This window comes from Lonchura striata, chromosome Z (assembly GCF_046129695.1).
Source record: "Lonchura striata isolate bLonStr1 chromosome Z, bLonStr1.mat, whole genome shotgun sequence".
NCBI lineage: Eukaryota > Metazoa > Chordata > Aves > Passeriformes > Estrildidae > Lonchura > Lonchura striata.
The window spans coordinates 75,654,855-75,681,371 of NC_134642.1; the positions used below are offsets into that span (position 1 = coordinate 75,654,855).

General features: G+C 40.4%; 1 protein-coding gene across 1 annotated transcript; it reads left to right on the forward strand.

Moving 5' to 3' along the window:
* Positions 1–460: 460 nt before the first annotated feature.
* LOC144248271 (3'-5' RNA helicase YTHDC2-like) lies at positions 461–25,198 on the forward strand. Its single transcript, XM_077790268.1, has 27 exons — positions 461–635; positions 1,264–1,354; positions 1,729–1,922; positions 3,521–3,720; positions 4,327–4,493; positions 6,934–7,036; positions 8,209–8,365; positions 10,570–10,677; positions 11,770–11,918; positions 12,308–12,443; positions 12,797–12,923; positions 13,881–13,946; positions 14,740–14,924; positions 15,075–15,171; positions 15,248–15,335; positions 15,435–15,515; positions 15,953–16,035; positions 16,957–17,062; positions 17,200–17,319; positions 17,673–17,945; positions 18,439–18,565; positions 19,009–19,214; positions 20,507–20,702; positions 21,809–21,918; positions 23,347–23,636; positions 24,032–24,209; positions 25,009–25,198. Exons 1-27 carry the CDS (start codon positions 461–463, stop codon positions 25,051–25,053), a joined length of 3,858 nt encoding a protein of 1,285 aa, XP_077646394.1. The 3' UTR covers positions 25,054–25,198.
* The last annotated feature ends 1,319 nt before the right edge of the window (positions 25,199–26,517 follow it).

The following is a 26,517-nucleotide window of genomic DNA, read 5'->3' on the forward strand; positions in this document are numbered from 1 at the left end:
TGACCTAATGATGTTTCCGAAGCAGCAGCCTTCAGTACCGAGGCCTGTGTCAGGCCCAAGTGGATTTGGTTAAGTTTCTAGCTCGTGTCTTCAGCGTGGAGTCCAAGGACAGCAGGAAAAGCAGGGCAAGCAACACTTTACCGAGTGAGGAGGCTGAGGGCCGAGATGACCCTCGCCACAGCTCCGTTTCACACCATGCCATGAAAGCAGGTAATTCATGACGGGACAGGGAGCAGGGCCGCGTTCTGCCCGCAGCCACACGCGCAGCGCGCTCCTCGGGCAGCCGTGCCCCCCGAGCGGCGGCACAAGCGCCAATTTCCTCCCGCCGGGGCCGGCTCGGCTGCGGGCGGCTCCAGCCGGCCCCGCCCCGCCCCGGCGGCGCCCTCGGGCCGAGCGGCTGCGGCCCCGGGTCCGGGCGGTGTCGGGGCCGTGCGGGGCCGCGCGGGGCCGTGTCGGGGCCATGTCGCGACACGGGCGGGTCCCGCGGCGGCAGCCCGGCGGGGCTGCGGGGGACGGGGCTGCCGCCGCCGCGGTGCGCGCCCGGGCCGAGCCCCTCGGGGCCGCCGGCGTGGACGAGGTGGTGGCAATAGCGGCGCAGCTGGCCCTGGAGCGGTTCCGGAGCGGGGACGAGGCGGGTGCGCGGCACGGCCCGGCCCGGGGGCAGCTGCGGGTGTGGGGAGGGCGCTGGCAGCGGGTCAGGGAGGGGATCCTGCCCCTCTGCCCGGCCCTGGTGAGGCACGGCTGGGGTGCTGTGTCCATCTCTGGGCTCCCCAGCACGGAGACAGGGAGCTGATAGAGCGGGTCCGGCAGAGACCACTGAGATGAGAGGTCTCGCATCAGGAGAGCTGTGGGAGTTGGTCCTGTTTGGCCCAGAGGAGACTGAGAGGGGATCTCACTAATGCATATGAATATCTCCAAGATGAGTCCCAGGAAGGCGGTGCAGGCTTTTTGGTGACAGGACAAGGAGCAATGGCCATAAATTCAAAGAGAAGAAGTTCCACCTGAACTTGAGGGAGAACTTCTTTCCTTTGAGTGGCAGAGCACTGAAACTGCTGCCCAGGGAAAGCATTGAATTTCCCCCTCTGGAAACATCCCAAACCCTAGATGTGTTCCTCTGTCACCTGCTCCAGGTGACCCTGCAGGGGGGTTGCACTGGGTGGTCTCCCTTCCAATCCTAACAATTCTGTGTTCTGTAACGTTGAGTTGTCAAGATTACTGCCTGTTGCATTGTTACTGTCTTTTCATTATTATTTATCATTCTAGAGATGGAATTTCCTTCTAGTTTCACTAGTACTGAAAGAGCATTTGTTCACCGGCTCTGTCAGTCTCTTGGACTGGTATCTAAAAGCAAAGGGTGAGTCGGGGTACAGTTTTCAGTTCTTTGGTGCAGATGATAGAATTTCAAGACTAATGATAACCTGATTGATGTTTTCAACATCCTCAACTGTGTTGCAAGGAATAGTATTAGAAAAAAAAGTGTAAAAGTAGCTACAGAAATGAGCATCTTTGTTCATTGCTGTATGCATGCTTGGAAAAGCTTGTGACATGCATTTTGGGACAGCTTGATTTTATACTTTGTGGATTTAATGGCTCCATTAAAAAAGGTTCTCACTGTGATTTCTGTTTTTTTTCTAAAGATTTTGCTTAGCATCTCATACCCTGACAGATAAAAGTTAACCTAGAGTAGGTTCCTTTTTCCTAAAATAAGTTTCCCCTCCCCCCCAACAGAAAAGGAGCCAATCGATACCTGACTGTAAGGAAGAAGGATGTGTCAGAGGCACACGCAGTCATGACTTGTGACTTGGCTCTCTGTACGAAACACGCCGTTCGGAGCCTAATTCAGCGCTTTCCCGTCACAAATAAGGAACGCGCGGAGCTCCTGCCAAGGACAGAGCGAGGAAGTGCCTGTGCTGTTGAATCTGGTACGTTCAGCATGTGTTCTGATTTGGACTTGTCCATCGACACCACTCGAAACCACCTGCAACCCAGTGACAAAACAAACCTCTTCCTGCTCTGTCCCCTCTGGTGTCCTAACAGACACCTTCAAACAAATGCATTAATTTTCCTTACTTTTAAGGTCTTTTATAACTGGTGCTGTGAGGAATTTGGGAAGTCATATCATGCACATTGAGATGTCCACCTTGTGTTGTGTTAATTTAGAATCTTTGAGCCAGTCCAGCCAAATCTTTTTGGAAGCACATTTTGAAATGTGGCTTCACAGAAGTAACTATGAGGTGGGGTTGAAGAGTCAGTGTTACTGTGATGCCATAAGAATGCCTATATTAGAAAATGAGGTTGTCTGTTCTGCTTATAGAAATTAATGTGCTTGATAAATCAAAAATTTCAGTTTTTACTTCTTCATCTCTACAAAATAGATTTGGTCCTTAAGAGACTACTGTCCAGACTTCTTGATTTCTTGAATATGGAAGAGTTCACGGAAAGACAAACTTCGGTCGAAATGTTGGGTTTTTTTTTAAAAGCAAGGTTTTCATCTAGATTATTGCTTTAGCAGCTACAAGTGGAAGAGTTGCACTGTGTTTCTGTGTGCAGAGATGGGTGTAGTGAACAGAAAACATTTGTACCAGTATGCCTTGTTTAATTGTATGGTTTTGATACGTGGTGTCTCTTCTTGACGTGCTTTCTTTGCTGTTATTTCCAATTGTTTTAGTTGTTTAATAGGATTGTTATATGAACCAGAGGGAAGCTGTAATAAAAGTGCTGAAATGCAATGTCTTAGGAATGTAAGGGATAAGTTAATGAACAGTCTAATATTTGCCTTTCTCTGCATCTCAAGAATGTATTTTTAGTTCTCCTGATCTCTTAGTCTGTTTGTCTTGGTACAACAGAGCTTGAAATTTAGAATATGAATCTGTTAATGGCATTACATATGTATAACTGAGTTTACAGCAAACTTTTCATTCTGCCAGAGAATAATTCTCAAGGAATTACAGAGTAGCACTTGCAATGATGGATGTGAAGTAGCTCCCTCAGAAGATGTGCCTGTTTTTTGGCTACTTATGCACTGCTTTCTAACACATCGCACTGCTGCGTGGGGGCCAGGGCTCTTGATACAGCATGCTTGCATTGGTATGATTTCAGGCAAACGTGTGGAATAGCTTAAAGGTTTAACTCTGTCAGTGTGTATTTCTAGGGGGAACTGCAGGTGTGAAATGTGGGCGCAGATACAAAGGCCACCAAAATACGCCAGGCTGATATTCTCTGGTTTAGTTTGTTTCTCCTTTTGCTCTTTGTAGGCTTTTTTGACTTGGAGCAATGCTCTGGAAGAGTCTGGTTTTCTTCAAAATACCTATGAAAGTAATAACTGTTTTGAAAAATATCTATTGCAAGCACTGCAGGACATGCTATAAATATGACATCTAAATGTGTGATGGGTTTGTCACTTTACCCACAGGGATGCATAAAAAGCCAGCAATGTTAATTTTTAAGTACAATTTTTGAGCAGTGTTTTTGTGACCTTCCTCTGTGTCTGCATAAATGACCTTTTAACTTGTCTTCACAGAAAAGAAAGAAGTAAACAAGACAAGTGGTCGACTTAATGATGGTATCCCCCAGGTCCCAGGGAAAAGAGGGGAATCAGAGTTTGATTCCTTCAGGCAGTCACTACCAGTTCTTGAAAAACAGGAAGAAATTGTCCAAACCATAAAGGACAATAAAATTGTTTTGATTATAGGAGAGACTGGATCAGGAAAAACGACGCAGGTATGTTGCTTCAATGAAATAAAAACTATAACAGTATTTATTCTAAACTAATGCCAGTTGTGTAACATTTGTGATATGGGGTACTTTGATGCTGTTTCAAGGCTTTCCTTTTCCTGTGTGATTGAAAATGTTGTTCCAATTTATTTTCTTGCTTTTGAAACACTAAGCCTCTAGATAGGTACTAGAAGCAAAAATGATTCCTTACAATTTTCTGGTAGATACCATTTTTTCATTAAAATAATACAAAATATTGAAGGGAAAGTAGCTGTGATGTTTGTATAACCCTTTTTCTTCTAAGGCTAGTTCTGTTCTTAGTATCCAGAGTAATCTATTTTTTGTGTTAAAATGTGAGATTATCTGCAGGGCTTTGTTTTTTTTTTTAGATTTCTCTGAAGCAGGAGGGAGGCACTGTAAGGTTTTTCTTTAAAAAAAACCTAAATAGGTTATAATTAGAAATTTACTTTCTGCTGATTCAGATATGCTTGCTATGATAATTGTAATGAAAAGTCTTTTGCAATGTGCAATATTGATATGCAGTTAATGGTTTCCCTGTGCTAACAAAGCTGTGACTTTCTCAAAAAGCAAATTTGAACCACTTCTTTACAGATCCCTCAATTTATCCTTGATGACTGCTACAAGAATGGAACTCCCTGTCGTGTGTTTTGTACTCAGCCAAGACGTTTAGCAGCTGTTGCAGTGGCTGAAAGAGTGGCAGCAGAAAGAAGAGAGAAGATTGGCCAGACAATTGGTTACCAGATCCGGTTAGAGAGCAGGTACCAATGGTACTTCTAAGTGTCGGTTGATCTTGTGTTGGTCTTGTGAATCTTGTGTACATTGAAACTGCAGTATGTTTGTGCTGCAGCCTCACAGATGGGATACGTTACTGCAGGTAAGGAATACGTAAGAGTGAAAAGGATGGCTTTCTTCCTGTGTTTTGCAGTTTCATGTAGAAGGCTGTCTTACAGAACTGAATCTCAGGTATTTTCTGTTGATTTCTTCTGCATGGAAATCCTTGTCTGATTTTCAGATCAAGTCTACACTTTCTTCTTTTTTTCCCCGTTCTCTCTGCTTTTAACATGTGTGGATTCAAAAGGTCTGCAAGCTTTGAAGGTAGGTGTGAAAACCAGTATGCTGTAACAAATGTTATGTAGTGAGAGTTGATAGGAGCCATAAAAGGGAAAACAGAAAAATTGGAATGTGACTGATGAAGCTGAGCATTATTTATCAGTCTAGCCTGGATTAAATGTATTCTTCTTCAGCTGCTGTGTTTAAAACATGAAGTGATGTAAAAGTAGAGGTTTCAGTATCACTTGATGAATTTGTCTGTAAAGCAGAGCATGAATGGATTGTTTGGGGTTTTTACATCTTTGCACCGTGTAGCGAAATGACATTTCAGGGAAAGGCCAGCAGTTGAGATATGAGTGACCAGAAGATGGCTAAAGGTTGTGTTGCTTGAGTGAACAAAGATAACACATAGCTGGTGAAAATGAATGCACTTGAACAATGAAGCCACAATAAGAATTCAAATATGTGTATGAAAGCTCACAAGGATATTAAGAGATTAGAAGAGCTGGTGAAGATGTGTCACAAATAAGCCGAATGATTAATATATGGAAGTACTATGCTGGCAGAAGAAGAGCAAAGTCAGGTGAAAATGGTAGAATTACTGGGAGCAGTGCAGAAAATCCAGCTTGAGAAAAATCAATACAATTACTCCAGGGAAACACTGAAAGGGGGAGATAACAATATTTTGAGCTGTGGACAAAAGAAATTTGGAGTGGAGATGTTGAGAGGTGTTTCTAGTAAGACAGAAACATAATTTTTAAGGTTTTCTCAACTGTCTTCCAGAGAAAAGCTGTAGAGTACAGTACAGAGGAACTTTTCAGCTCTTTTAGGATGGCAGTAGCAGAGGGAGTAGTGAGAATTGCTGTTTTTATTGGGACAGCTAACTGTGCCCCAGGTATGGAATTGTAACATTTCAGTATTTTCACCTCCTGAAAAACCAGAGGATCAAGCAGATGCCTCTGTGATTTAGTCAGCTGTAATGAGTTGTGTCTTCAAGGCAAGGCTTTGGGAGCTGTGGGGAGGCTTCTGTGAGGACGTGCCAGAAGCCTCTCCCGTGTGTGACAGAGCCGGTGCCAGCCAAGACAGACCTGCCTCTGGCCAAGGCTGAGCCTATCTGTGATGGTGATAGTGCCTCTGGGACAGTGGGGAATGGGGGAGGAAAACCTGCACAACAGAGGCAGCAGTTCATGAAGAGTGGTGAAAGCATGTGAGAGAAGCAGCTCTGCACACAGGAAGGTCAGTGCAGGAGGGGAGGAGATTCTCCAGGTGCCAGAGCAGCCCATGGTGCAGCCCATGGTGAGGCAGCTGTGGCCCAGCAGGCCGTGGAGGTCTGTGGTGCAGCAGGGATCCTCCTGTGAAGGATTCTGTGTTGGAGCAGGTAGATGCTTGAAGGAGACTGTGATCCTCTGGGAAGTCTGTGCTGAAACAGGCTCCTGGCAGAAGCTGCGGCCCCAGGGAGGGAGCCGCACAGAAGCAGGTTTGCTGTCAGGATTGTGACCCTGTGGGGTCCCACACTGGAGCAAACTGTTCCTGAAGCACTGCACCCTGTGGAAAAGGACCTGTGCTGCAGCAGTTCCTGGAGAACTGCAGCCCATGGGAAGGACCCATATTGGAGAAGCTCGTGGAGAGCCCACTTTCCCGTGGGAGAGAACCACATTCTCCTTATCTTTCTCTGGGGCCTGGTAGTCTTTTTGTTATGTTTCCTCTCCCTTGCCCGTGGAGAGGACAGATAGAGTGGCTTGGGTAGGCACTTGGCGTCCAGACAGGCTCATCCCACCACGTGTAGACAAGTACAAAGGCTATATCCAAGCACAGGCTGAGGAATTGGAACCTGGTTTTCCACATGGAATTTTCTAGTAAAATGAATGACGTGCAGGGTTTCTTCACAGTTTTCTTTTATTTCCTTAGTTATTAATATTGAATCTTATTCTTTCAATTAATACGTTGTCCAGAGTTTTGAGGCGCAAGCACTACAAATTGTTAGGAAATGTCTGGGAAAAGGCATAGTTTAAAAACAAGTGGTGTGCATGAATCTTTTGAGGAGAGAACTGTAATTTCTCTTCTGGTCAGCAGCTGCTTTAATTTTTGATCCATGGAAAGCTTTAAATGGTGCAAACCCCTGAGTTGTCTCTGTGATGTGATCCATAGGGTTTCTCCAAAGACGCTGGTAACATTCTGCACTAATGACATGCTCCTTGGCACGCTGATGGCAGGAGACAGCACTCTCTCCACCGTGACCCATGTTATTGTGGTGAGCATCCTGTGGTCTTTCATGTGGGGTGGAGCAATATGTATTGCTTTGGAAAATGAGGTCCTCATTTGTTTTACTGAAATTTGCTGAGCACTTTAGGTGTTTTTGTTTGGTAGAATCTGAATCAACTTCAAAGACTTTCTGAGTCCTCAGAGTAGAATGCATGTTTCGTGCAGTTTGGTGTTTTTCTGTGTGTTTGCGTTTTTCCTGTAAAAATATCTTATTTTCATGCCAATGGTTAAGTGTGGAATCAGGAGGAGTGGAGAGGGACAGAAGTGTAAATATTTCTGAACTTCCATGGTCAGCAGAAAATCCTTAGGGAGGCTTACCTTGATGTGGTTCAATGTGATTGTGTCAGATTTTCTCTTACCATTTGTTTTAGCAATACAGGTTTTCAGTCCATTTGTTTGCCCAGAGTTTTCTAGATAATGTGGAGTCTAATTGCTAGCAAACTATTCAGATTGTTCATTTGTGATTATGTCAATATTCCTATGATGGAACTGAATAAGTAAAGGGAACTAGAATGTTTTTGGCAAGACTTAAGTACTGAAGATGAAAAGGTAAGTTTAGATGCCTGCCTGTTTATCAGAGTTAAAAAAGCATGAGAATGATTTATACATTCTTGATGTCAGCCTACAAACTTTGTATTTTGACTCCTTGTTTCCTTCATTCATAATATAAATCAAAACAGAAGAATGAAAAAGATGATTAATCAGTTATGTACCTTAACTTATAGGCTTTGTGTATGACTTGTCTAAGCAATTTGTCTGTTTTTCTGATTATGTGGTGTCATACATTTTTTTAAATGCTTATCAGTGGTGAAGTGAGAATTTATTAAAATAAGATTTGTACTTTGTGGTGTTTTCTTGAAATTTGGCTTCAAATACAAAACCAGAGAGGTTTCAGATACTCACTTTAGCCTCTAAAGTTAAGGTGCTTACAGCTTCAGCATTGTAATGCACTCAGCGCTGACAAAAACTTTTTGAGGCATTTTTGTTTCTTTATGGATAGTTTTTTTAAAAAAAACCTATTACTTAAACTAGACTCACACATATTAAGGCCTCTGTAATGTGCCACCAAAACATGTATTTTTTTTTTAGAGAAGTTTGTTTTTGTCAGAAGTTGTGAATCTGTGATGGTTTTTTATCTCTTTTTTTCCCTTTTTGTTACAGGATGAAGTACATGAGAGGGATAGGTTCAGTGACTTCTTGCTAATAAAACTGAGAGATGTGCTGCAAAACCAGAATAATTTAAAACTAATTCTCTCTAGTGCTCCTCTAGATGCAAATCTCTTTATTAGGTATTTTGGAAGCTGCCCAGTAATACATAGTAAGTCTTGATCTTAACTCTTAAGTCTGAGTATACCTGCCCTGAGACTCACAGATCTTACTAAACTGTAGCAAATTATTCTGAGTAAAGGCACATGATTAATACACTGAGAATTCCAGGAATCCTTGTTCTTTCTGTATGCAGGTTTCTTGTTTCTTGACTGTTTGCACCTCATTCAAAGTGAAGTGTTTGAGTCACTGGGAGTTCTGTAAATGCAGGTACATCCTGCCCCCCTCCACTCTTAATTGAAGAAGTAGGAAGAGGTTATTGAAGTTCTGTCTTCATGCTGATACAGGACTTAGGAGCTACATGAGTGTGATATATATCAGTGCATTCCAGTAGGATCTTACTCTTCAGGCTTTGTGAAGGTTGTCACTGGTTACTGGATAAAACACAGATAACTGTACCAGTTCAGTTCAGAAATACAGGCTTAGGCAGATTGGGTTTCACATGAAAAAAGAATCACATGATTCTCTGATTTAAGGAAAATTAGTAGTTGTTCATCTAGGTAAATATTCAGAAAAGACATCCAGTTTTGCTTAGTTTGTTTGCAGACTCAGTTACCTGCAGTTAGACTACATTCAAATGCAAAGAAAAGTTACCATTATTTGCTGGTTTAATTTCATTTGACTGATCTTTAGTAAAGCCAAAATGTAAATGCGTGGGAGATTGCGGGTTTTTGTGGGTTTGCGGTTTTTGCCCCACCCTCCTGGCTTGCAGGTTTTCTGCATGGGTGACCTCCTCTGGCACCTTGCAATCCTCTTACTTTTTCAACAGTAATGTCCAACTTTAATGTGTTTTGAAAAGTAGCTTTTAAGAGAAATGCTTTATCTGACAATCAGGTAGACTCTCTGCATGTCAGCCTTTTTAAAAAAAATCTCAATGGTTTTAGGAAATGGGATTGCTTACTGGTTTATTTTAGCAAATGTTTGTGAGGAGGAAACCTTTTTTTCCTTCCTTTTTTTGCAGATGGAATTGTTTAGTTCTCAGTTTTGAATTTCTGCCCAGTTGAATAAGGTTTGCAGCTTGTTGGAGACAGGAATCTGGAAATTACACGTGATTTCATGTTCTTTGAATTTTTTTTGCAAGGGAGTGCCTCGGTTATGATTGTTGTATGACTTTCCAGTTTAGTCTTTTTGCAGCTTCCTGTTCTTTCAGATCGGTCAATTTGTGTTGGAAAATCTGCTGGCAATCTCTCCCAATCTCTCCAATTTACCACAGTGTTTGTGCTGGTTATGTAACAGGCCAATAACAATTCAAAAGATATTTTTTTCCCGTTTTTTGTTGTTGTTGTTGTTGTTTTGGGGGTTTTTTTTTGGGTTTTTTTTTGGTTAATTTAAGAATTAAAAGAAGTGGCTTTGTCTGTTAATTTAATATACAAGGTTTGAGTCTCCTTCAGCAATACGGCTGACAAAATCCTGACCACAGAAACCACATTTTGTGGCTGTGGATCGCTGTAGTACACAGAGTTTGTGATCAGTGTTGGAAGGCTTCCTCTGTGACCAGCTTCTAAAAGTATGTGAATTGTGGATTGTTCTTTCTGAAGGAAAATCCTGAGTGTTCCTGAGTCAGGTTAAGGAACAAGAAATCAAAATGTAGAGATTTTAATCTTCATGCAAAAAGCATCCTGCAATGTCGACAGATAAGGTCTAGAAAACAGTCCTGTTGAAAGAGAGATCAGGATAAATTATCAGAAGGTAAAGGCCGCTGGGATGTCTCATCTGTCAAGAAGTATTCAGTAAAGAAAGCTCAGCTTTGCTGAATTAGTAGAGGACATGGAGATAAGGCTGCCTTCTCACATGATTCTCATGAAAAGAAAGGAGTTCAGTACAAAGATTTACTGTCTCTGTGTGGAACCTTGCAAAAAGCTGTATTAATTGCTTATTATTTAATTACATTTTTAATCCAGATGGGAGACTTACATGGCAAGTTCTTGTTTGTAAGCCTAAACAAAAACAGCTGTTTTCTTTTTCTCGTTTAAAAAAAAATTGTAGTTAATAATTGTCAATCTTACGAACATCTGCTGGAACACTTCATAAAATTGAAGAGGTTGAGGAGAAACAAGGTGGCATTTGATTTTGGAAATGTTTTGTTTTGTACAGTTTCGAGAAAAATAAACTCCAGTGAAGGTAGTTTTTTAAAAAATTAATTCTGTAAGTGAAGCTGGTGAATATATGATCTTTTACGGATTTTTTCTATTTTAGTCCAAGGGAGACCTTTTGAAGTTAAAGAGATGTTTCTGGAGGACATTTTACGAAGCACTGGGTATACAAACAAAGAGATGGTGAAGTACAAAGAAAAGAAGCAGCAAGGTCAGCGGACTTGTTAATTCTAAGGGTTGGCAATGAGAATCATTGATTGAACAAACAATTAACAGGATTATTTTCTGTTGAAATTCCAGAGTCAGGAGATTAAATGAGTGTGATTTAGATGACAGCAAGTATCTTTAAGCTGTCAATATTTACATTATGGAAATAGTTTATGCAATTAAAGAAAAAAGATCACTTTGATTCAGTGGTTGCATTCTGTTTTCACTCAGTTGATGAATGTCATCTTTTTTCTAATTATTATGCTGTAGAGTTATATATAACTGGGGGCTCTGCCCACATGAATGCTAAAGAAGCATAGGATGCTCTGTACCTTTGGGTGCAAATTAAAGTGCAGCTATTAAAGCAGGCATGATTTTGTACATCTTGCACTAAATGGACAAGGTATTCCCTTCAGTAACATTTTTCACTGCTTTCTTCAGGCATGGATGTATTTTTTTAAGTGTTAACACTCTTGAGCTAAACATCATTGGTTTTAAGTTGATTAAGTAGATACTGCTTCAGAAGTTTTCCTGGCAACTGAAAGTAATGATCCCAGTGATTATTTAAAGGAAAAGTAAAAAATGCAAACCCCAAAGCTATAACATTCAATATCCAGTCCTAACTGGGTATTGATCACAGTGCTCATCTCTGATCACTGGGGTCAGAAAAGTTCAGTTAGGACACTGGTGTTTTCTGATGTTTCTTCCACTGGTGTAGAAAAGTAAGTTGTTACATGCAGGGACTGTATCACTTGTCTTCAGAATTCCATTTGTGGAAAAAGATCTGGCCTGAGATTGTGTGGAAGGTGATTACTTAAGGAAGATACTTTGAATGCAGTAGTTTGGAATAATGGAGGTTTGGGGGGTTAAACACCAAAGTGTTGGGTTTTACCTCGTTTTTATAGCCCTGGTGCAGTGCACTTTGGGTACCCTTAAACATGTCATTTATGTTGGACTGGTAGTAGCATTCTAGACTAAAAAAAGATGTTGAATGGGTAAAACTTGGTAAAACCTGCTGTGACTAACTTTTTTAGTAGAAAACAATGGATAATAAATATGACTCTAAAACTTTCTTGGGGAATACTTTGCATTCTAGAAGAGAAACAGAAGAACACTCTTGCTGAGTGGTGTTCAGCTCAAGATAACACTAACAAAGGGACATCTCGGAGACAAAAATCGGTTCCAAGGACAAATGAGGAGTACAAACGGTTGGATGATGGCGGTGACACAGTATTTAATCAACTGGTAAGTTTTTTCTTTAGTCGGAAGAGATGTTACAGGTGTTTATATTTGTGTTGTATTACTAGCCATTTAAAATCTGTTTTCTAAAGTTCTGTTGAATCTTTCAGGACATTAACGTATTTTAAAGATTACTTGATGAGGATGAACGGCTCTTGCTGAAGTGTGCTCTTCAGTTCGGGTGGTTGCACACAGCTTTTCCTCAGATCAAATGGCTCGACTGCCATTGTGTTCGTACTTGCGTATGACAAAATCAATGCATGAACTGATACCTGAGTGCTGGGTTTCTGTGGCTGCTGGGAAAAATAACCATTGCAATTCTTTGTGGGTAATGTATGAGAATAAAGACAACTCTTGGAAAAGATTAAGCTTTCAATATTGTTTTTTATCTTCAGACTGAAAAAGATGTGAATTGCCTTGAACCGTGGATAGTAAAAGAAATGGATTCCTGTCTTTCTGACATCTGGTTGCATAAAGATATTGATTCGTTTGCTCAGCTGTTAAATCTTATTTTAACTGAAAATGTCAGTGGTAAGTTTCATGTGTTATTGCATAAGAAAAGAGCAACCTCAGATGTACTTAGATTTTTATGGCTACTTTTATCTCCAGTTTCAAATGGTGTTACCTTTGCATTCTGATGCTGACTGAAAAATGATAGGGCTAGCAGAAATAATGAGTTGTTTAGTTAGTTATTGTTTTGAAGTATTGACAGAAGTGTGTTTCTAAAACAGTGTAGAATTCATATGAACTAACTTCAGAGATAAAGTGAGGAAACAAATTCTCTTTGGGCTGGAATTTGAAAGCAGTATTTGTACTATATTTAGATGAAAAAATAACATTTCTACTGGGTTTGCTGGATTTTTTTTTTTTTTTTTATTTCTCAGTTGATTATAGGCACAGTGAAACTGGTGCGACTGCTCTGATGATTTCTTCAGGGGGAGGCTTTTTGAGTCAAGTAGAACAGTTGATCAGCATGGGAGCAAGTATCCACTGCAAATCATCTAATGGCTGGTAAAAACAGAGAAACCAAAAGATAGATTTATTTGTCAATATAGGAGAGAGGAAGAAAATTCTTTAACATCTAAATTAATTTGCTAGCTTATCACACTGCTGTAAGAACTATAGATTTTGACAGCCTCAACAATTTCTAACTCCTGATAATCACATTGTTTTCTGTAAATTCTAAATTGAATTCTTAATTACATGGTCTTGATTGTGAGCTATAAATTTTGTTTCAGTAGGTCTTGTTTAGGATACTGGTTAGTAGAACAACTGTAATCTACTGAACTGAACCAAAATATTTGGCAATTCCTATTTTCATGGAGTTACACATATCAGAAGATCTTTCTGTTATGTTTCTAAATATATTGTAGCATGTAAAAATATTTGTGGATCTGTAGAAACTCAGGTTTTGTGGTCATGGAGTATGTCTTCATATAAACAGGGAAGTACAGTAAATAATTGTAGTATGGAATGATAAGAATTAGGATTCCAGGGGTCTGATATTTGGTACTAACATTTGAATAACTTGGGGAAGAAATGCAATTTAAAGTTAAAAGGGTGAACTGCATAGTGAGGACAGCTTCTGAAAGACATGAAATAGCCAGATGTTATGCCTGGGGTGTGACTTTTTGAGATGACTTCAAGGATACTGCAAACAGGCAGGTCTGATCTCTGCACCATTTTTAAAGGAATGGCACCTTCTTCCTCCTCACTTCCTTGAGCATGTTTGCTCCTGTGTAAAACTGACATTCTGTTGTGGTAAAGAACTGTAGTCACCTAAAAGTCAGCTGTTAACACCTATTCAAGCACTTTCAAATGGGAAGTTGCAGATCCAGCAATAACAGTACTGATGTCAATACAGAAATGGGTACAAAAGTCTGATGTCAATTGCCTCTCCTGATGTGCTCTTCATATGCATCTTTTGAAGTGAAAAGTCTAATAAAAATACTTGTGCAACTATTTCAGGATGGCTGTGGACTGGGCTAGGCACTTTGGACAGACAGAGGTTGTTCATCTGTTGGAATCCTACAGGTAAGCTGTAACTGTTTTGCAGAATGAGTTGTATATGATATACATAGAGTTGTGATGGGAAATTTGAGATTTGTGTTCTTCTAATCAGAACAGGTTTTAGCTTTTCATGCTCTAAAATCTGGACTTAATAGCAATACCTTTTTTTAAGAATAGGAGTATTTCAAAAAATAAACAGCAAAAAAGTTTGTACTCAATAGCATATTGTTTATGCTTGCACAACTTGCTAATTCTATACTATGTACCATTTTCTTTTCACATGCTTATTTTGGAAACAAATCTGTAATGTGTTTTTATCTATATTTTTTATATGCAATAGGCATATTAAAGAAAATTTGCAGAAGTAATGTGTACACTAGGCCATTCAAGAATGATTTTCTGATTAACTTACAGTTGTCATACTTGTGGTAGTGTTTTGTAAAGATTATCTCTACTATAATTTCTCTTAGTGTAGTTTCTGCTAGTGGGAAATTTTTGGAGAAGACATATCTCTCAAATATTTTTACTTGAACAGATAAACGAGAAGTATCTTTATACTTTCCTTTGCTTATGGTTGTGTTTCAATGAAGTTGAAGAAAACTAAAGTTAACACTAATAAATAAAGTGGCATCCTTCATTGGGTTAACATTGGAATCAGTAAACAGTAATAGTATGGTGATTCCCTTCTGCAACACTTAAACATCAGAATTCAAGACCAACAGTCTTGAATTGAGTTGGTCTCAATCTAAGTTTGATTTGATGGCTCAATGCAAACCCGAAGGGGCAGCCTTGATTCTGGTGTATTTTCCTGTTACAGCGCTTCATTTGGATTTGGAAACATGGATGAAAGTTCCAGTTCCCTGGTCCAAAAAAGTGCTAGTGACCTTAGTGCAGAGGACAGAGAGCTACTGACAGCTTACCATCACAGTTTTGATGATGAAAAAGTGGATCTGGATCTGATAATGCACTTACTTCACAGCATCTGTCATAGTTCTGATGCAGGTAGGTAAATACCTAACCAGTGGTTGTGGATTTGACTTCTGATAATCATGCTCTTTTTTCAGCAATCCACAGATGTTAAAACCTTCTGAGTGCTATTCGACATGTATTTGAATTTTCTGTTTAACTTTGCAAACCCACTTCCTTTTTTAGGAGCAATTTTAATATTTCTTCCTGGGTATGATGAGATAGTGAGCCTGAGGGACCGCATTGTTTTGGATGACAAGAGATTTTCTGATAATGCTCACAGGTAAAACCTTTAGTTACTGTGGCTTTTCATTGCTTCTTTTAAGGATCCTTAAAATGTTCCTTTTGTCTTGCATTAGATACCAAGTTTTCGTGCTTCATTCAAGTATGCAGACTTTGGACCAGAAGAAAGTGCTTGAAAGTCCACCTTTTGGCATCCGCAAAATTGCAAGTATTAGAGGACTTTTTCCAATGCCACAATGACCTATTTTGCCATTGCTTTTGCAGTTATTATAGTTTTGGTGGTTTTGGGTTTTTTCTTTGCAGATTCTTTCTACTAATATTGCAGAAACCAGCATAACAGTCAATGATGTGGTGTTTGTCATTGACTCAGGAAAGGTGAAAGAGGTAGGACTGCCTTAAATTTTCCTAGTGTGATTCTAAAACACACAGTGTATAAATTTTGGAGAACTTTTTTTTTTTTTTTTATTACTTTACAGTAAAGTGAGAAAAAGCTTTTACTAGCTGAGAGCTAGTGCCTGTCAGGCAACAGTCCTTTCTGAAAGGCTTCAACATGAATTTGTTTTAAGACAAATACTGTAAGCTATCCGTCTCAAAAACCTTGAAAATCTTGAATTTCAAAACTTGTGGAGCATTAAGATACTAGAAAGGAGATACCCTCATTAATTCACTTGAAATTGAGAAGGTACCTTTGTCTCAGAAGCTGCTGTATATATTACTATTTCATACTTTTTAGAAAACTCCTGTTGGTAATCTAACTAGTAACTTGTATTTCATGTACCCTATTGAGTTTTCAGTTTGTATTCCTTTCTTTGTTTTTCTAGAAGTCTTTTGATGCACTGAGTTGTGCTACAGTGCTAAAAATGGGGTGGATTTCAAAAGCCAGTGCTATCCAGAGAAAAGGCAGGTAATAAATGCCTCATAGTGGTTCCCATTTTGCAGATATGCACAGTCCTTTATGTTTAGAATAAACCACACAACATAGTAATTGTTTCTGGCCTATTCCGGTGTTGTGTTGCATAGAGGCCAACACTGGTTCTCTGCAGACAAGTAGGCGTCAGCATGTATTTCCTTGGAATAATCTCCCAAGTTGTAGAAAAGTGATGCTCAGGCATTTCCCAAAGGTCTGGGTTGTTTTCCCCCCATTAATTTGTTCTCCTTCCTCTTTCTCCCACGTAGCACCCGCAGTCACAATGTTTTCACATCATGTGTATGGGCAGAGGACTGCCTATTTCACTTTCTCCAAGCTATCCATGACTTAACAGGCCATGATTATATTCTTCCCAGCACTGTGGGGGAGGGCTCAGAAGTTTATGTAGCAACAAATGCCTGTTTAATCAATCATATTGGCATTAAGCTGCATGTATGCACATAGATGTATATGACTGAGAGAATTTGCTCATTCCTCCCTCATTCACTCACAAGTTACTTCATCTTTATTCTACCTTTTACTCCAAGGATAACTTCTGTTTAGGGGATGTGAGGGGAAGCAAGAAAGTTTGCAACTGGTTCCTTACAACAAAGGATGATTGAGATTTGGACTGGTCTTAGGTTAGCAAAAAACCCACAGCACTTTACATTAGAAAAGCCTTGTTTTTCTTTCTCCAGATTTCTCAGTGTTGGGTTAAAATTACAGTAAAAAATTGCCACACTCTCAAAAATAATTAATGATTAGGAAATTCTCATGTTGCATGTGACCTAACAACACTTTCTTCATGGTAGTGCCTCTTCTTTTCCATTCTGAGTTTCTGTGTCTGTTTGTTGGCTTTTGGTTTTGTTTTTAGAAAGAAATCCTCATTTTCACAACTTCCCATATTTTATTTTCAAGGGCTGGGCGCTGTCAGCCTGGGGTCTGCTTTCATCTCTTCAGCAGGCTCCGATTTCAGAATATGTTGGAATTTCAATCTCCAGAACTTCTAAGACTGCCGCTTCAGGTGCATGTTCAGTTAGAAACTATAACTTTAAAAAATACAATGTCCTCAAACCATACTACTAATTGCAACAAATCATGTGTTTGGCGGCTGCTTCCAAATCTTGGTAATCTTTTTTTGTACTGCCTTTTACCTTGCAGGAGATCTGTTTGTACACAAAAATTCTGGCTCCAATTAATTGTCCAATTGTAGACTTTCTTATGAAAGCTCCTGATCCTCCGCCTGCTGTAACTGTGAGAAATGCTGTGCATATGCTTAAGGTCAGAAAAGGAATAAGTTTAGATGGTAATTGTGTTTGATCCCAAATTTGTGGTGTAGCAGTTTACTGACTTCAGTTTGTACTGAAGCTGTTTTTAATTACTTAAGGATGTTTTGAAGTTTTGCTTGTTGTCTGTTTTCATTTTGTGTGTGGGGATGTGTTTTTCCATGTCAAGGGAAGAGAGTGCTTCAAAGTCTTGTCTCTGTTAATAGTCTGACTTGCTTCTTCAGTGTTTGGAAACAAGTCTAGTTAAAGTCCATTATTCACATCCTTTTTGCTTTCACTGTAAATTGATTTTGTCCACTGTACCCATCCTCCTCTCCTTTATTTGTTTGTTTGTTTGTTTATGAACAGACCATAGATGCCCTGGACCCTTGGGAAGATCTCACTGAGCTTGGTTATCAGCTGACTGAATTACCTGTAGAGCCACACCTCGGTAAAATGGTGTTGTATGCTGTAGTTCTGAAGTGCCTGGATCCTGTTCTGACCATTGCCTGTGCTCTTGCCTGCCAAGACCCTTTTGTGCTGCCCACGCTGGCCTCCCAAAAGCGTGCAGCCGTGCTGTGCAGGAAGCGTTTTGCTGCCGGGACATTCAGTGACCACATGGCCCTGCTCAGGGCTTTCCAGGTAGTCTTTCATTTCAGAGAGTACTAATCACAGCACATCACCCAAGCAAAATGCAGATGTACCAGTTGGATGTAGAGTGGCGGACTGTGATTAAGTCCTCAGAGAAGACTTTCTTTTTGCCTAGTGCCTTTCCTGTGTATTGGACTCATAAATTTGTGAGGGAACCCTTTTTGTAGTATGTTTTGTTTCAAACCCTAGAAAATTTTGAATGTTTCAACAATGTGCCTCTTTGCATCCTACTACACTGAACTTTGAATCATGATCTTAATGTAATGATCTTTATTTATTGTTTTAATTTGACATAATCATCACTAGAGTGAGCACATAAAGAGAATCTAATTGTTGAACAGAAAAAATAATCTGGTTTGATACATTAACTTTTAGAGTGGGTTTTGCATTCATTTTATTGACATAAATGTAATCTTTAAAAAAACACCTGCAGTTTTTAGTTTAAGTCCTTCAAATTAATAGGCAAATGTAAAAACATTTTCAGGCATGGCAGAAGGCACGCAGTGACGGCTGGGAGAGAGCCTTCTGTGAAAAGAACTTCCTGTCCCGAGCCACAATGGAAATCATTGCAGGAATGAGAACACAGGTGCTTGGCCAGCTTAGAGCCTCAGGTAGAGAAGTTGGAAACAATTTTAACGTTGTTTTAAAGTCAAGCATATAGAAATTGTAACAAAAATCATGTTCACTGGTGTAATTTTCCTTAATTTGAAATACACTGTCATGCACACATTCATGCAGGGTATGGTGCAGATGAGGAATTGTGGCTGATCAAACTGAAAGCACCTTCATCTCCACATGCCACTGCGTTTCATGTTTTAATGAATTATTCCCATAGGAAATGTCTTTATATTGTAGAAAATAGTGGTATTCTGTGTCAGTATGAAACCCCTTATCAGGAAGGATTTCAGTGTAATGGTTTCTTCTTGGTGCTGTTAAGGTTGGCAGTGGTGAAAAATGCAACAAAGAAGTCATTTATTTCACCTTTTGTTTCTGACTCCTTTTGAGAGCCAAACACAAGGTAACATGGCACTGTTTTGTCTCTTTCATTTGTCAGGTTTTGTGAGAGCCAGAGGAGGAGCTGATATTAGAGATGTTAATACTAACTCTGAGAACTGGGCTGTAATTAAAGGTGCCTTAGTGGCTGGGATGTATCCCAATCTTGTGCATGTAGACAGAGACAGCCTGGTGTTGACGGAACCAAAGGAGAAGAAAGTGCGATTTCATCCTACCTCTGTTCTTGGTCAGTCTCAATATAAAAAGGTAAAGACACTTTGAATTCATAGTTCAAAAAAAAGGGCACTAAAATCTGTCACGTGTTTTAGAAATGTCTTTTCCTGTTTGTCAGTACTTCAAAAGCAGTATAGGCATTTAACACTACAGCTTTAGAAAATACTGTTCTACCCAGCTGATAGAATTGGAGTTGATTCATTTTTCTGTCGTTTCAGTTAGTCCTTTCTCTAGATGGAAAAGGCAAAAAGGCAAAAAAACTGCCCTGCTATAAAATTGTTTTAAAGATATAATGATCCCTATTCTTAAAAGCAAGTTTTTCTCTGAAACTCATTTTTAACATTTCTTTTTAAAACAACATATTTTGTTTTACCATGGTAGGATAATTGATGAATCTGGTTGAATTCTCACACTTTTTTATGTGCATGTGCGGCTTTCGGGGGGTTCTCGCTGCTGTCCCCCGTCCCTCCCCGGCCCCCCGGGACCCTCCGGCTAGCTGTCCCCTCTGGGGCCGGGGTTTTCCGCGGTCCCGCTGCCCTGGGCTCACCAGGCAGGGCTGGGTTAGCACGGTCCGAGCGGCAGCGTTGCCTCAGTCGCCGCTAGGATTCGAGATAAAGAGACCAAGAGAGACCAATGGTATGCTTGTCCAGAGAGGTTGTATTGCCTGAACGGTTGCAGGGACCAAAAGCCCCGGGCTATTGCCCAGATACAGTTTTATACAGCAGAATTAAGAGTTAAGGTCTAAACAATAGAGACAGTTTTCATCTTAGGCACATCAGAACCGCCCCAGGGGCCAGGTCCAATGGGAACTGCTCAGGGGTGGGGAGAAAGGGGGTTTAGAGAGGAATGCTGAAGCAGGACTTTCCTGAAACAATGGACCATACATAAATGTATCTTTTCCCTCAGTTTCTCATTTCCAGGGCCTTCCTAAAACAATGGGGCATACATAAATGTATCTTTTTCCTCTGTTTACCATTCCCAAGGCCTTTCTAAAACCTTCCTCCACACTACCATGCCAGCATGATAGCAACATGCATGTATATTTTTATATGTATATAATTGTACATGTATTTAATTCTCAAAATACAGAATCATAGAATGGTTTGTGTTGGAAGGGACCTTAAAGCTTATCTCATTCCAGCCCCTGCCATGGGCAGGGACACCTTCCACTAGTCCAGGTTGCTCAGAGCTCCACCCAGCCTGGCCTTGGGCACTGCCAGGTTGAGGCACCCACAGTGTCTCCGGATAAAATGAGAAATACGTTCAAATTTACATTAATTACAGGTAGAGGGTACAATAGCCTGGTTTTACCTGCTCTTCCACAGATTGCCCCAGCAAATGGACAAGCTGCAGCCATCCAGGCCCTCCCCACAGACTGGCTTATATATGATGAAATGACGAGAGCTCACAAGACAGCAAACATCAGGTGCTGCTCTGTTGTGACACCTGTCACCGTGGCCCTCTTCTGTGGACCAGCCAGACTGCAAAGTAATGCCTTGCAGGCATCTTCATCCTTTCAAGGTACACTGGAGTCTGGATTTGGGATGTTTCCATTGGTATACATCAGCGTGTGACATGCAGAGCTTATTTTTCAGTAATATTTAATACATATATTGGCTGATTCTGGAAACAGCGCTGTTATAATTCCTGTAGCTATTCAGGAAGAGTTTGTTGGTTCTGTAACAAATCTCTCCATTTTGGGATTCCTTACCTATTCAAGTCCATAAATTACACAGTCGTAGGGTCTCAGAAACTGCAGTATAGTTTGTAAGGAAAGAATGCAGCCACAATATCTAATGAGAACTGTAGTATTGGTACTGAGAAGTGTAGTATGCATGTTCTCTTTCTGCAGACTACTTTATTTGAATCATTGAACCAGATTATTCAAACAGAATAATTTAGAAACAATCAGTATGGCAAACAAGTCATGTTGCTTCTAGCTAACACATACATTTTCAAGATATGTTCTACTGATAATTTTTAATTTCAGTTAACTGTACTATTAACTGTAAGTAATAGAGAATATATTTACATTTCCTTCTTTTTTTCTCATTTAAATTGAGTCCTGTTGGAATGGAAGCAAAAATAACTGCTTCTAGTTGTCATACTTTGAATCAAACTAAAAGTCCAACTTATTTCTAAAGCTTTCCTGTCTTGCTTTTAAACTGTGAACCTTAGAGTAGTACTCATGCTGACTGAATTGCACTTAAGAAAAATAAAGAATCCTAATTAATAGCCATACATATTTTTTTTTCTTACTGGGTCTTTAAATCTGCTGTTTTACTAGGAAATAGAGGCATGTGTGATTTTGCCAACAGCTTTAGGCAAAAGTTGTATAGTGGCCTGTGAAAACTGGTGAAGGTACATGAGTTGGGTCACATCATATCAATCCACGTTTTTACATAGTAGGACCTTCAGCAGGTCTGGCTACTTGATTGCTGCTATCTGGAGCAAAGACTTTGCAGTGTATTTGCAGAAAAGAAGAGGTAGTTTTACAAATGTTTACATTTAAAGTCAATTTTAGAAGGAAAAATATTGCTGGTAATATAGTAGTATGCGGGTTTTTGTATAGAAATAATAGTAGAAAAAATATGGAAATTCTGATGAACCTTTTGTCTTTAATTCAGGGGGAGGGGTATCTAATGATAGCAGCGACAGTGAGATGGAGGACAGGACGTCTGCTGATCTGGCACTGCTGAAGCTGGATGAATGGCTCCATCTTAAACTGGACCCTGAAGTAAGAAATTACTCCTGGGTTTGCTTCATGTAGAGGAATTGTAAAAAGATGTGAAAAGGTTTTTGTAACATTTGAGTAGCCAAGAATTTTCTCCAAGAATGTCATGGTCCATTTAGGTCTCTCGAACTAGGTACTCTGTGATTTAACCTTTACTTCACAAGCTCATTAAGAATTAAACGGCTTCAATCCCCTTTGGCACAGAGTTGTCTGTTGCATGAATTTGTGTATTCAAAATCCAAGTTGCAGTGTTTGATCACCTGTCACCCATACCTTTCTCTTCTTTTACCTGTCAGCAGAAAGAAAGAGAATAGTCACCTAAGTCAACAGTGAGAGTGCTCATCCCTCTTCCTCCATATTGGTGTGGGTGTCCTGTCTCTCACAAAAGGGAGCAGGAAAGCCTCAGCAATCCAGATGCTGTTGGGTCTGTTTCAAAAACTTTCTGGGTAATATGATGTTTTATATCTGAGCTTGGCAGTTTTGTCCCTTTCCACAAGTCAGCAGATTCTGAAGAGACTGGCAGACAAAAAATGATGACTGCAAGGGACAGCAAGCTGCAGGTGACAGTGACAGCATAAGGGCCCTTCTGCTCCTTCTGGCCTCCTGTCCTGCCTGCATGGTGCTCCATCAGGCCATAGCACAAGCTGGGATAAGCTAAAATCTGGACAGGAGCTGAGAGAACAGTCACATTGGCATATTGTGTTCTTCTTTCTCTGAGAGGATAACCAAAATCAGATCAAAAAAGGAGCACTTGAAGCTGAAGTTGCTGAGAGAAAGTTGCTGTCAGATTTTGGAAGGATACATTTCAAATCCTCTTTGAAATAGAAGTCTTTATGTCATTGAGGAGCTGTGGCTGCAGTTTATGGGTCATGAAACACACAACTTTACCAACTCTAATAATAATACTCTCTCTCCTAGTCATGTCCAGAAGAGTGATTTTTAAAAATTTATCGTAATGGAAGCGTTTCTGGTAGCAGAATTAGACAATAGTCTTCTGAATTTAGTCATCACACTTGACCAGGTGTTGATGTAAGAAAAATATCACTTAGAGCTCTTTTCCATCAACTATACTGAAGAGTGCATGAGTAGAGACTGATTTGAGAGGAAGGGCATAAAGCATGAAAGGATTGAGTTTTCTTGAAAGATAAGAAGGAAAAAAAAAGTCTGTGGAATTACAATACAAAGCTAAGTTTAGTACAGAGCTAAATGAAATGTTTCCAAAATGACCTTGTACCCAAGGAAAAGAAAGCAAATTAACATCATAGTTTAAATATGGATTATTCCCCTTCCCCAAGACCTTAGTCTTGCCTTCAATTCTGGGCTCTGTTTATATTGGAATGCCAGGTGTTGCTTGATAGGGAAAAGACAGGGTTCTCTTACCTGTGTGATCTAATTTTCATCAGTATTTAACAGAATTGGAATTCATTGCAGGCTGCTGGTATGCTGCTGCAGCTCAGGCAGAAGTGGCACAGCTTGTTTCTGCGTCGTATGCGAGCTCCTTCTAAGCTGTGGTCTCAGGTTGATGAAACAACTGTAAGAGCAATTACAGCTGTTCTGAGTGCTGAAGAACAGTCTGCAGGTCTGCAGCAGCCTTCAGGAATTGGCCAGAGACCAAGGCCTGTGACTTGTGAAGAACTTCCTTTGGCATCTACATGGAAGTCAACCAGCAGCAGAAAAAGCTCAACAGAAACAGAATTGTCTGACTCCTCTCATGCTGAAAAGTAAGATGCTGAGGTCTTCTGCTTACTGTAGGTTGCAGTTTATGTATACAAGTATCACTTAAGTTTCTGCTAGTAATAGGTGAAAACAGTGGAAGTACATTTGGAAGGTGTTATACTGTTGTATGCTGCATTGTAATCCCAAAGAGAAGTATTTCATACCTGGGGCTGCTGTTTGAGAGAGCAGTCAGGAATATTGTCCATGAATTGTGATGTTTGAGAAGTAGCAGAAGAAGTTTAACAGTAGCATTAAAAAGCAATGAATGGTCAGTATGAGTTTTTAGTTAGGTTTAATAGATGTTGTAGTTGCTGTAATACATGGGGTCATGCTGTAGGTGGACAGGTCGATGTAAATTGTTCAGTGACTGCTTGTGAAACTCAAGGTATGTCCTTTGTAGGGTTTCAGTGAAATCTTCTTCTCCTGCACTCCACCAGCCAAAGAAGTACAAAGAAAAAGACATTTTGCTCTCCGGACAATCCTCAGATGACAGATCAGCTCAGTCCTCAGTAAAACCTGCAGAAAGCAGTAGCTATTCCAGCCCCTGTGCTACTCCTTCTTCTCCAGTGTCTGGAAAGGTAGAGTTCTCTAACATACTACCCTGCTCTTCCAAAATAATAGAATTTCTTGCTGATATCATTCTGCAGTTAGGTATTTTACTGATAAATTAGGAATCTAACGTAGCTTTTCATTTGTAACACTGCATAATACTTCCTTCTGGAATTTAAAAATCTAGACTAAATATCCTTGTTTCACTAGTTTAATACAGCAAAAATAATTTATGGACTGCTGAGGTAAAGCTATCCAAAGTAGAAAAAATGAGATTTAAAAAAAATCCCAAACTTGTTCTAATAAACGTGTAAGTTTTTTTCAACTAAATGAGTATATTATATACATACTTCTGAAGTTTTTGGATTCTGCCTTTTTCTGCATTCATAATAGATTTTCAGTATCAATACTGATTCTGTCTTACCTGCCTTACTATGACTGATTTTTGTGATGGTTATTTTAACAAAGCACACATTTTTAATGAGATTACTGTGACAGTTGTCCCTATATACTTGAATAGTAGACTGCAGTAACACAAAGGAGATCATTCAGAGGAAACTTCATGGACTCATTGGAGGATGTAGTAATTCCTCTTGAATCTTTCAGCTTTTAAATTAAGACAGCGTAAAAGGAAGAAAACATGTTTCCCGAATATAGAAATGCGAGTAGTGTGCTGTAGGCTACACTCTAGGATGATGAATTTTGGTGTCATCTCAAGGTCTGTCAGATTTTAACCAATTCTAATTAATCACTAGGCTTTTTAATCCTATTCTGCTTCCTGCCCCCTATTCTTGTTTCCTGCCCCTCATGGATGAATTACTGTGGAAGGGGCTAACAGCAGGCCTGTTAGCTAAAGGAGCAAAAAGAAGCTGAGAGGCAAGAAGCTGATCAAGAGCTCTCTCCAAGGCTGCTACCAAGGAGGCTGAGAGAAGAACTGGAGAAAGATAAGGAGAGAACTGCAGCTGGATAAAGCATTTTCAGAAAGTTAACTAAAGTCACTGTTACTGTTCACCAGTGGTGTTATGTTGATTTTTTTGTGGCCAACAGTTGGGGTAGAAGAAGTATAAACAATTAGAAAGTTTATAAAAGGTCATGTTCGATAATAAAGAGTTGCCATCTGAGACCGCCTGTGGTCTGTGCTTTGTGTGGCGACCGCCTCACGATGCAGTGTATATACCAGTGACAGCTGGTGCCCACCGCGTGGAGCAGCAGCCTGAGCAGCGTGGTCGGTCTGGAGCCACGCGGGGTCCCAGCGACTGGCAGCCCTGACCCGCTGGGGAGTGGCGGGGGAGGCGGCGCTGGTGCAGCTGAGAGTGGCGGGTGGAAGCCACAGGCAAGTCCAGACCTGATTTTCTCCTATCAACACACCTGGAAGCAGGTGAGGCAACAACTAGTGATAATGGGAGATAAATCTAAAGAGGAAGAGACTGTTTTGGCTACATAGAAAGCTTTGTTAAGAAATAAGGGAATTACTACTTCAGACTATGCCCTTTGTAGTATATTGCTGTGGGCTAGATCATAGGATTTTGCTACTGATCCTGACACAGCATTTAGTGTTAAAGGTTGGAAAAAAAGTCAGGAACAAGCTGTGGGAAGTCACCTGAGCGGGAGATAAAACTATTGTCAATCTAGTTGTTACTTGGAGATCGCCTTTTGAGGCATTAAAGGAATGGAAAACAGCGGGAACAAGCAGAGTACAAGGTGGATGAAGATTTGGGGTTGATAAAGTAGTCTGATGGGAGGGATGAGTCAGATGGGGCCTCTGATGGGGAACTTGTTGCATACATCCTTGAAGAAAGTGCAGGTGCCCATGGAAGTTACCAGGCAGGCTACCAAAGCTTCCAGGAAAGTTGCCAGAGCTTCTGGGCTGGATGCTGAAGCTTTTGGGAAAGCTGCTAAGGCTTCTGGGCAGACTGACAGAGTATCTCCTTCTCAGACTCCTAAGCCTCTTTATCTCACACCTGCACAGCAGCTTTCAGCGGTGCCTCTATACACTGCACCACTGCGCCAGTTAGCGGAAATGTCTTTGGCAGAGAGACAAACCCAGCTGTCTGCCCCCTGCTCCCCTCTGACGCTGTTGAGGCAGGATGGGAATGAACAGACTTTGTTCAGAAGGCTGAGACTATAACTGATTTATTTCAAAATACATCACTCTTTTATACAGAGCTTTGTGCAGACCAACTCTATTGGTCCTGAAGTGAAAACATGTCACCCTATTGGTGTGCAGTGGATGACGTACAGTAGTAAAACCTAATTATAAACAATGTGAACAAGAGAGATAAAGAACTTACATTCTTTCTCAACACTTTCTCAAGCTTCTACCTGGTTAGAAATTTA